The sequence below is a fragment of the Mchenga conophoros genome, linkage group LG3 (assembly GCF_057382185.1).
Source record: "Mchenga conophoros isolate Kocher_MC1m ecotype Shallow Benthic linkage group LG3, M_conophoros_male_GT1.1, whole genome shotgun sequence".
NCBI classification, from domain to species: domain Eukaryota; kingdom Metazoa; phylum Chordata; class Actinopteri; order Cichliformes; family Cichlidae; genus Mchenga; species Mchenga conophoros.
In genome coordinates this window covers 45,322,677-45,334,174 of record NC_140528.1, presented here as the reverse complement: position 1 = coordinate 45,334,174, position 11,498 = coordinate 45,322,677, and the positions used below count along the sequence as shown (strand labels likewise).

The following is an 11,498-nucleotide window of genomic DNA, read 5'->3' as shown; positions in this document are numbered from 1 at the left end:
TAGAAGTTTCTTGTATTAAATCCTAGATTTATATGTCAATGTGAATTTAAAAGTACAACTTACACTATACCCATTTCTTAACATTTTGAAAAATCATTTACATTAAACACCTTTTTGTTCAAAAGTATACTTTTAAAATACCTTAAAATGTGAAATTTAGTTTAAATAAAGTTATTAATATTTTAAAATTTAAATATAAAATGCAATTTATAAAATAATAATTAGAAAATACCTATGTTAAGAGTATTTTTGTGTTATATATTAGCTTATGTGATATAGTGTTAACTTCTCATTTTATTGAATTATTGAAATTTTAACTGTTTAATGGAGAACATAAAAATAATGACAAATATGTTAATTTGTTTATTTGTTAGATTACTTTTAATATAGCCAATTTAGTCTAAACCATTGGTTGTTAATAGTACTAAACTGAAATTTTAATGTTTGTTTTAATTATTTTTTATATTTAGTAATGTATATATGTATAACAATATGAATTAATCTAGAGGCTTTAGTGAATTAAAGTCAGAATATTAACAGACAACACTTTATTAGTAGATTTGATTTTTTTTTTCTTTATAGTTTTTTCCTTATGATTTTAAGCTAAATACCTGAATGTAACCATTTTAATAAAAGGGCAATAAGTTAAAGTAACCAAATAACAGAAATGACCATTTTTGTCATACTTGAATGTCACCTGTCATTTTGTTTTCGAGCAGCCAGACTTTCTTGTAATTTTTCTAATGATGTGTAGACAATGTCACAAAGCACCAATTTTAAATTATATCTTTAGTCACTTTGTTACTATCACCCTGTCACAAAAACACATATTTTCTTCAATTTCTATGTAAAATGACAAAAATATAAGTTTAATAGGTATAAAACTGTATTTTCTTATATTCGACTGAGCAATAATCACTGTGTAAAATCACTCAAATGTGCAATCCACTGGTATTCCTATTTATCCATATTATATATTCTGTGTTTATATATGTGTATATGTGGTATATTTATGCCTATATCCTTACTCTCATTCCCCTTTACTGTATCTGTAACATGCTGTGCTTCTGTCGGTGCTGTGCTATTGGACAGAAGCCCCTAATGTAAAGGTCCCCGAGGTCAATGCAGACTGTGCATCATCCAATGCTGAGGGCTAAAAGAGGAGATAGAGCTTTTGAAGCTTGAGATCTATGAATGTGGTGATTTGTTTTAAAAGCAGCTAAAAATATAATCTTTTTAAGCTTGCTTTTGGGTAACTTTTTGTTCTAACATTTAACCATTTTTGTTATGATGTTTATCCTTAAAGGTGCTACATTAAAAATGCTTTTCACTTACTTTACTATAATGCCATGATTTTCACCAGCATCTTAAATGTACAGCAGACATCAGTCTTACTGGGGTTAGCTAGTAAAAGTCACACCAGCAGGGGAACTAAATAACGCCTGATTTTCTTTTCCGGACACAATTTGTAGCTGCACCAGAATCCGCCGGAAACGCACTCTGCGCTGTAGTGTGTGGATGTGTTCTTCGTCAAAACACAGCTGAGAAAACAAACAAACATGTTTTACTGGATGAAGAGCGGCAGCAGCGGCGGCCCCGAGCCGGTCGACAGCGTCGGTAACATGTCTAAGAGCGACATACTGAGAGGAATCGTCACCGAGAAAATGAGCACAGCCGCCCGCGAGATCTTAGCGGTGGTGGAGAGGACTGTAGCCGACTACGAGGAGGAGGCTGCGGGCTTCAGGCGAGAGATCGGCCGTCAGAGGAGACTGCTGGAGCTCCTGCAGCCTAACGTCTCTCTGGAGAGAAGAGGTGAGTGGACAAATAAAGCTGCTCGCAGCCACAAAAAGCTGATTTGTAAATTTAGAATTTGCCGAACTTCGTTTGAAAATCGCTGATTTTACGTTTACAAGCTGTTAAACATACAGATGTGTAATTACAATAAAATGTGAATGCAGGGAAAATAATATTAGCGTTATTTGCAATTCGGCATGAATCTCTCTCAGCTTAAGTGTAGAGAAGAGCAGATGATTCAATTTTTTTTTTTTTTCCCCTGAACTAGACCTTGAGGTGTATGAAGCCTCTACTTGAGGTAGAACCTTCAGCCTGGAGTGGTTATTCCATACATTTTTTAGTGCCATGACCTCAGACTTTGAGGGACTAATTAGAATTTCTGCTGCTTCAGGCTGTTCCAGTGAGATGGAGGTCGCCAACAGAAAACATCTGAGACCACCCAACTAAACTCTTCTTGAGCGTGCAATCTGACTTACTGCTTTTTATTATCCACGCTCTCATGGCTGTTGTACAGACTCTTAAAAGCATGTAGCAACAGGCCATATAACCCATAACCACGCCCTTCTTCTCACAAGATATGCCATTGGGCGTAATGTAGTTATCCTTGAGAGCATAAGAGTCTGGTCTAATTCTTATCCCAGATTGTCATTCTTTGTTTTGTTTTGGGGGTTTTTTTTTTGTCTTTTTGGAATCTAGAGTTAATTTTTTCTTAGTGGTTTACATAATAAAAACAATGATCAACAGGAAGGAGCGTCTTTGGAGCTGCAGTCAAACACCACAGTCACACAAAGCTGATATATTGATCAAATGTTCTTTTTGACCAAAAAACACAAAGTCCTACAGCCTGATGTGGAGAGGCATGAGGTGGAAGTCGTGCCTGAGGACAGAGAGGAGCAACAGCCCAAGCAACAGACAGGTACGTCTGAACAGTCTTACCATTAATTGTTTTTCTTTTTGGGGGGGGTTCAAGGCTTTTATAAAGAATATTGCAAAATGACACAGGCACCCTATAACATGGGTAACCCCATATATAGGTATATATCCAGAATACAACCAGATGAGTTGCGCTTATTGGCACAGACTGATTAAGATTGATTGCAACATGTTGGCAGTCTGTCCATGTTTGTAAATTGGCCTCCAGTTATTTGCAAACATCACCAATTTGTCACCAGCAGTCAGTCAAAAGTCAGCCTGACTGTTTAGAACCAATTTGCCTCCTACTGTGTGTTAATAAGGAGGTTCAAAGTTTTTATTTTTTATCACCATGGCCTCATCTGGTCAGAATGCAAAGAAAACTGCTATCAATTAGTTGCCGTATATCTTGGTTTACTTCACTATAATCAGTAGTAACTTAAAGGAAGACACGCATGGACTGCTAAACTCTGAAAGAGAAAACAAGTCATTTAAGTTAATGACTTTAAGTCATTAACTTAAATAAAGATTTAAACTGAGAACTACAAATCAAACTCACCTAAGCTGCCGCCCCATGTGGAGTGAAAAGAGGGCATGAAAGTGAGTGCAGTGCTTATATAATGTGCGCCAGGCGAGTTCAATTAATCAAATTATTACTAAAGCAAACTGACTAAACCACATGTATCGTGTGTTTATCATCATATGATTCAAATTAAAAACCATAACAAAAAGTGACTTCTGATGTATCCAGGTGTGGAGGACACTGAGAGCCTGGGCCTGCTTTGGTACGACGACATTGATGAAGAGGAGCAGGAGTTGATGCAACCAACAAGTTCCCGACAAAAACGAGAAGATCTAAAGGACCCAGATTATAAAATGCCGTCAAGGTTAGAACAAACACCACTTTAAGGAACAACAAACTGTAGAGGTTTGTGATATGGCCAACAATATGTGGATGGTCCCCAAGTTTATTTGCATTTGCTTTATAGTCTTTTATGGCACTGACTTAGTTCCTGCATTTTCGCCAGAGTTCCGACTATCAGGAAGAAGCCCGGCAGACCTCGCATCAGTGACACAAAGAACCATATAGATCTCAGAGTCCGCATCCTGGAGGACTCTCACACCAATGTGCTCTCTAAGACGAGTATGAAATGTTAATCATTAAGGTTTTGTATTTGTCTGTTATGTGGTACAGTGTTAGCCGTGCTATTAATACCATTTTTTCTTTGTTCCTAATTCAAAGCATTTTCCAATGCTTACAAAAATATTTAATTACATTATTTATCATCAGAAATAGTCAAAGACTGGCCAACTAATCACTTGAACTAATGAATACTAGGGCAAGGTTTGGTTTTACTGACTGCCTAAGCACTATTGATCTTAAGATGAATTTCTTCTGTTCCAGTATTCAAGAAGTTCCCAGCACACGACCTGAAGTGCCCTCTTGGTCTACAGGAAGCTGAATTCCTGGACCTGTTGAAGTCAACCTTTCCTCAGCTGGCAGATGATGAACCTTTTGACTTGTTCACAACTGACAGAAGCCGGAGGCTCCAGCCCCTGAAAGTGAAGACTGTGACTCCAGAGGAGATCCACATGTTCATTGGAAACTCTGCCCTCTACATCCGCCTGAAGGTAGACGCTGTACCTGTTTGTGCTGCTTTTGCCTCTGACTTTGGTAGGATTTTGATAATTTTGCCTCTTTATACCACAATAACAGATTTAAAATGTAACAATCATGATGTGATTTAAATGTACACTTTAAGATTTTACAAAAATGTTAAAGAAATTTTAGCTATTTTACTCTCAGTTAACATAAGTACTGATAATAATTTGGAAATGAACTCTTACAGACTAGTGAGGAGGGAGAGAAAGAGTTTCCCCCTTCACCAACAAACGATGACTGTCCATCCAGCGATGCTGACATAACAAAAGACAATGAAGCTGAACTCCAGTCAAGGTAAAAATAAAAACGGGTATAAGGATTTGTGTGCTCTTGATTGACCGACGATATCAAAAACAAGACTCTAGAATGTTGATGTAAATGGCCTGTATTTATATAGCGCCTTACTATTCCCTAAGGACCCCAAAGCGCTTTACATATCCAGTCATCCACCCATTCACACACACATTCACACACTGGTGATGGCAGCTACATTGTAGCCACAGCCACCCTGGGGCGCACTGACAGAGGCGAGGCTGCCGGACACTGGCGCCACCGGGCCCTCTGACCACCACCAGTAGGCAACAGGTGAAGTGTCTTGCCCAAGGACACAACGACCGAGACTGTCCAAGCCGGGGCTCGAACCGGTAACCTTCCAATTACAAGGCGAACTCCAACTCTTGAGCCACGATCGGTTACTCATTAATCATAACTTAAGAGACCTTTTACTACTACGTGAGATCAGAGATCAGGGTTTCACTCAATCTAGACGCTGGATTGTGATAATTCAATGAAAAACATGAAATTTAAAAAATTATTGAGGGAACAAATTCTGATCTAACGAATACCAAACCCAAAATTCTGTGGTTCAAGTTCTCTAATGGATGAGTTTGTTGTTTTTAGTTATTGCAAGTAGACGAAACCTATGGCTTTTATGTACAGGCGCTCAGTACTTAAAACTTACCTTTAACCGTTTTGTTCCACAGCAGCTCTGATCAGCATACAGACAGTCCCAGTGTGGACATGCTGGCCAGCAGCTCAACATCACAAAAGCAAGACCTGCAAACAGATGAAGAGGCCTGTGAGAGGGAAGTGGACAGCAAAGATGAACACAAAGCCTTGGCTGTAGACAAATGCTTTAAACCTGTTTCTGAGCTCCAGGTGACAAAAAAGATGAAGAAACAAGTGCGCAAAAGTGACATGAAGGAGATAGAGAAGAGTAAAATAGCCTGTAAAGTGTGTGGAGTGTGGTACTTGAACCTGGGCAGCTTGATCAAACACACCTGGAGTCACCTGGAGGAGCCACAGGGTGGTTGTGGAGTTTGCGGAGAGCAGTTTGAATCTGTGGATGAGTTGAAGAGACATATCAGAATTCACCAGAAAACTCACGACTGCTCATATTGTGGGAAATCTTTCTTCACCATCGTCGGTCTTAACAGCCACGTTTCTCTGCACACAGGAGACAGGCCATTCAAATGTAAGATTTGCAGCAAAACCTTTGCTTACATGTCTGGTCTGAATGTTCACCATTGGGTCCATGTGGAAGAGAAACCACACAAATGTGACATTTGCCCAAAATCCTTTGGTTTGAAGGCGCAGCTCCAAGCTCACAGCAAGATACACACCAGCAAAGACAGATACGTCTGCAATATCTGTGGAAAGTCTGTCTGTGACCTTCGATCTTTGACCCGCCACAAGTTCACTCACTCTGGAGAGCGGCCGTATGGCTGCCAAATCTGCGGGAAGCGTTTCAAACTTTCCGGCAACCTGAAGTCCCACGAGAAGATCCACATGGCTAGGGAGCGACCTTTTCTCTGCCACGTCTGCTGCAAATCCTTCCTGTCAAACTGCAGCCTGATGACTCACATGAAGACGCACAGCAGCGAGAGGCCGCATGTCTGCGGCGTGTGTAGCAAAGGCTTCGTGTCCAACGGCGAACTCAAGGTTCACATGCGAGTGCACACTGGTGAGGCGCCGTACGGCTGTTCCGATTGCGGCCGTTTCTTCAAACGCAAGACTCACCTGACCAACCACATCAGGAGCCACTTGGGCATCAAACGGTTTGTGTGCGCGATCTGTGGGAAGGCGTGCTCTCGCCAGGAACACCTGACGGTCCACATGAGGACCCACAACGGAGAGAGACCGTACCAGTGCACCATCTGCGAAAAAGCCTTCACCCAGAGCCACTGTCTGAAAACGCACATGAAGAGCCACCAGGTGGAGGAAACCTCTGTCCCCAGTCCATCCACAACCTAAACGACACTGAAAACAACTTTTTTTTATCATAATATACTTACAGATGCAGTTTGTTTTTGTTTTTTTTTAATCTGTGAACTTTATATTTCATTTTTTTAAACTGGAAAAAGTGTTGTGGATTTTTTTTTTCTTCTTTTTATAACTTTTTGTGCTAAAACACGTGGTTCTTAGATCATCATGTCACTTACAGCAAACATGTAGTCTGGTGACCAACAGTTCTACTAAATCGTTATTTTTTTGGGCATAAAGACCTAAGTTACTGAAGGACCTGCTTATAAAATAAAACAAAAAAAATCACAAAGTTCTGTAAAAAATTTGGTGCAGTAAAATGTTAGTCGTGTAAACCACTCTGCTTTAAATAAAAAGGGGAAAAAAGTTAACTATTTGAATTCTTGGTTAGTTTCTTTTCTCTTTTAACACAGTAATACTGATAATCAGAACTCTCAAAATTAGTTTAGTATGATTTTGGCCATCTTAAAAGTCTTTGAGTTTCATCTTGTTTCCTAATTGTTCCCCTTAATTGTGTTTCAGGGGGAACTTTGTATTAATCAAATTGTTTTAGAAGTGAGCTAATATCAAGCCAACAGCCATTGTAAACAGATGTTCCCAGATTTTTTCTTAGAAACCACAGATATCCTCCGCAGTTGTTTCAAAGGAAAACGCACCTTTGAGTGTTGAAATGCCAGTGTACTCAGAGGCGGGGATTTGAAAGTAGCCGATCCGAGAGCGTTGTTCATCTCTCTTAATTGCATCTCCAGCAGATGCAGTCCAGCGTTCCCACATCATACATGTAGCTATCTCGAGTGTTTTTCATTTTGTTCTTAAAGTCATTCATCCCCAGATTTATATATTCAGGGTTTAAACTATAAAATCATTTATAGGCAGTTTTGTTTTACCACATCCAAAATTCAAGGTTTTTCAAAATTCACGGGTGCTCTTGGACCGTAACCCCCCATCAATTTCAGGGCTCAAATGTACATTAACACACACTTTAGATCAGCATATAATTGTAAAAGTGGGCAGTCAGAATAACGAAAACCAGTAAAAAGCTTTAAAAAAAGCCAAACATCTGCTGTCACCCAGAACTCCTCTGTATTCATACAGCGCCTTTCATCACAGGAAAGGAATTAGAGCCTCACCAAAACAAAACAAAAACCAACCTTGAGAAACATCAAATAAAAAATAGAAACACTTGAGTGCGCAATGAAAACATAATTAACTAGAGATAAAGGAGGCGCGGAGAGATCAGCGAAAGAGTTAACTTAAACAAAAAAAAAAATCTCCACACAGAAACAACCATCCAGGTTTATAAAACTTTGAAATCCAGAAGCTTCTCTAAACTTAGGAGCTGAAAAACAATCTTTTTGGGGGGATTTCTGTCGTATTCTGTGTCATTTTACACTGTTAGTTTGTATAAAAATTGACCAATACTTTACGTTTTGTCTTAAACCTTTAACCCTGCAATTATATATATACAAAACTACCTTGTACTGCTATTGTTTTTAGTACAAATAGCCTAAAATATCACATTAGTTGCAGACATCAGTCATACAAATAAAATAAAGGGGGTTGTGTATGCGAGTGAGGGAGCAGAGCACTGACTCTGTTATGTCTGCAGCAATGTGGAAGACCTGGCAATCTATCCATTCTTACAAGCACAAGCTGAAAGTAGAATAAAATATTGATGTCAAGTAGTGGGAATAAGTAGGACTCTAAATTGTACAACAGTGTTTTGATTCTGCGTTCTGCAGCGTTCTTATATTAAAAAAAACTCCTATAAATCACTTCGAGGGATCAAACCTTGCCTCTCTTCCCTCGCACGATCTGATATCGTCGTGTTCATGTTGTTCCAGATCAACATAGTAAATGTTGTTCCAAGATCAACATTGCAAGTGACCAATCAGAATACTATGTTGATCTGGGAACAACACCAACACAACGATATCAGATCGTGCGTGATCTCGTGGGCTGTGATCCAACATGTGACTGCTTTTAGTGGTAAAGCTACACAACATCAACTGCATGCACTCTGATGGTATGTGACACACACACTCATGAAATGTGCAAGTGTTTTGTTTTTCTTACTGAACTAAATCCAGCAGCACCACCAGTCACACAGAACTGAGAGAAATTTCTGTCAGACATGTCTGGTTCTTTTTTCAAGTCAAGCGGCTTTTATTGTCCTTTCAACCATGTACGGAAATGAGACAACATTCCTCTGAGACCCTGGTGCTACATATGACATATAACAGACAGTCAACACAGGACTACATAAAGTCCAACGTGCAAAAATTGCAAAGAAACAAGACAAGACAGTGCAACACTGGACAGCACAGGACGATACACACACAAAACAGTGTAATGGAAATAGGCAAAATACTGAGTGTTGTGCAAAAAGTAACTTGGTGTCTGATGGTCTGCATGTGTGTGTTAGTGTGTGTGTGATACTGCAGATAAGTGTTTGGTAGTGACGTGTATGTAGCTCTGCGTGTGTGTGTGTGTGTGTGTGTGTGTGTGTGTGTGTGTGTGTGTGCCAGTCCAGTCACTGAGTGTTCAGGAGTCTGATGGCCTGGGGGAAGAAACTGTTTCACAGTCTGGCATTGAGGCCCGAATGCTGCAGTACCTCTTGCCATTGGGCTGCAGGGTGAAGAGTGTGTGTGAGGGTTGTGTGGGGTCCTCCACAATTCTGGTGGCTTGTGGATAGAGCAGGTGATACAAGTGTCTGTGATGGAGGGAAGAGGCATGATCTGATATGGTCGTGTTGGTGTTGTTCCCAGATCATCATAGTAAATGTTGTTCCAGGATCAACATTGCAAGTGACCAATCAGAATGTTGTGACGTCATACTTTTGCGACTTCGGGAAAAACCGCCGTAAAACAAAAAACTGTACTTAAGCTGCGAGAAACCGCCTCTGTCCGCCGATCAACGGACCCTGACCCTAACACCCTAGATGGTTATACCCACATCGGCTGGGGGAGTGTTCGCATCAGCTCTTTCGATGGTGAAGATAGCAAGGGTAATTTGTTTGTCTTGGGTCTTCATTCAGGTAAAGAGGTAGTGCCCTGAGGACACACTCTCTCCCCTTTTCAATAGTTTGCTTCTGTAGAGAGTGGCAGAGATACAGGAAGAGAAAACAGAAATACTTTAGGATGACACAAACTCACATTATACGCAAAATGAATGAATGACAAAAACTGATCTTTAACATACAGGGAGTGCAGAATTATTAGGCAAGTTGTATTTTTGAGGAATCATTTTATTATTGAACAACAACCATGTTCTCAATGAACCCAAAAAACTCATTAATATCAAAGCTGAATGTTTTTGGAAGTAGTTTTTAGTTTGTTTTTAGTTTTAGCTATTTTAGGGGGATATCTGTGTGTGCAGGTGACTATTACTGTGCATAATTATTAGGCAACTTAACAAAAAACAAATATATACCCATTTCAATTGTTTATTTTTACCAGTGACACCAATATAACATCTCCACATTCACAAATATACATTTCTGACATTCAAAAACGAAACAAAAACAAATCAGTGACCAATATAGCCACCTTTCTTTGCAAGGACACTCAAAAGCCTGCCATCCATGGATTCTGTCAGTGTTTTGATCTGTTCACCATCAACATTGCGTGCAGCAGCAACCACAGCCTCCCAGACACTGTTCAGAGAGGTGTACTGTTTTCCCTCCTTGTAAATCTCACATTTGATGATGGACCACAGGTTCTCAATGGGGTTCAGATCAGGTGAACAAGGAGGCCATGTCATTAGTTTTTATTCTTTTTATACCCTTTTGATAGGTTTGTAGCATAAACCTATTCGCTGGAACGTTAAGGACAACTTGCTACACAGCAAAAGGCAAGACACAAGGCACCAAAGTTCTTCGTGTTACTCATGCATGAGGGAAACCTGCCTGGAGCCAAGTGTCGTTCCACCACTTGACCTCTGTCAGACTCTCAGCCAGGTTCCCCATAGCACTCCTTTTATTGTGGTTACATGAATATGCATAGGGTCATTAACATATAACATCTTACATAGGTATACATGTGAACAAAGAATACTGTGTGTGTGTGTGTGTGTGTGTGTGTGTGTGTGTGTGTGTGTGTGTGTGTGTGTGTGTGTGGGGTCAGAGTGTGACCCCATAAACAACTTCCCTTAACCTGCTGGTCTGGAAAATCTAACAGTTCATCTAAACAAAAGGCACTTAGACTAGAACAGACGTAGCTACGTTAATGTAATGCTACTGTAAAACAATAAAACAAGGTATGACCTCTCCCATGCTCCCAGGATGTGGGTGTGCATTCTAGTGTGGAATACACACCAAGCCTTTGCAGCCTGCTAAAGATCACACATCCTATCACTACACAATGATTATACACCTCTAAGCATATATGGTTAAATATTTCCTAATACAAATGACAATAATAAAATCTAAACCCATCACCTTTCTTGCCAGCCACGCTGTGGAGTACTTGGACGCGTGTGATGGAGCATTGTCCTGCATGAAAATCATGTTTTTCTTGAAGGATGCAGACTTCTTCCTGTATCACTGCTTGAAGAAGGTGTCTTCCAGAAACTGGCAGTAGGACTGGGAGTTGAGCTTGACTCCATCCTCAACCCGAAAAGGCCCCACAAGCTCATCTTTGATGATACCAGCCCAAACCAGTACTCCACCTCCACCTTGCTGGCGTCTGAGTCGGACTGGAGCTCTCTGCCCTTTACCAATCCAGCCACGGGCCCATCCATCTGGCCCATCAAGACTCACTCTCATTTCATCAGTCCATAAAACCTTAGAAAAACCAGTCTTGAGATATCTCTTGGCCCAGTCTTGACGTTTCAGCTTGTGTGTCTTGTTCAGTGGTGGTCGTCTTTC

The 11,498-nt window shown here is 40.2% G+C and overlaps 1 protein-coding gene across 2 annotated transcripts; it reads left to right on the top strand.

Annotated features, from left to right (window-relative positions):
• Positions 1-1,468: 1,468 nt before the first annotated feature.
• LOC146578957 (uncharacterized) lies at positions 1,469-7,777 on the top strand. 2 transcript variants are annotated; one of them, XM_085259965.1, is made up of 7 exons: positions 1,469-1,812; positions 2,630-2,710; positions 3,458-3,593; positions 3,735-3,850; positions 4,112-4,338; positions 4,557-4,663; positions 5,356-7,777. In XM_085259965.1, exons 1-7 carry the CDS (start codon positions 1,560-1,562, stop codon positions 6,620-6,622), a joined length of 2,187 nt encoding a protein of 728 aa, XP_085116091.1. In that variant the 5' UTR covers positions 1,469-1,559; the 3' UTR covers positions 6,623-7,777. The 2 variants fall into 2 exon arrangements, with proteins under 2 accessions (XP_085116091.1, XP_085116084.1); XM_085259958.1 differs by having other exon boundaries at positions 5,353-7,777.
• The last annotated feature ends 3,721 nt before the right edge of the window (positions 7,778-11,498 follow it).

Excerpts from the sequence above, each read along its gene's own strand:
- LOC146578957 (XM_085259958.1), top strand. The coding sequence starts at position 1,560 with ATGTTTTACTGGATGAAGAGCGGCAGCAGCGGCGGCCCCGAGCCGGTC. Across the intron at positions 4,339-4,556 it reads CCCTCTACATCCGCCTGAAG|ACTAGTGAGGAGGGAGAGAA; the intron begins GTAGACGCTGTA and ends GAACTCTTACAG. Across the intron at positions 4,664-5,352 it reads GAAGCTGAACTCCAGTCAAG|CAGCTCTGATCAGCATACAG; the intron begins GTAAAAATAAAA and ends TTTGTTCCACAG.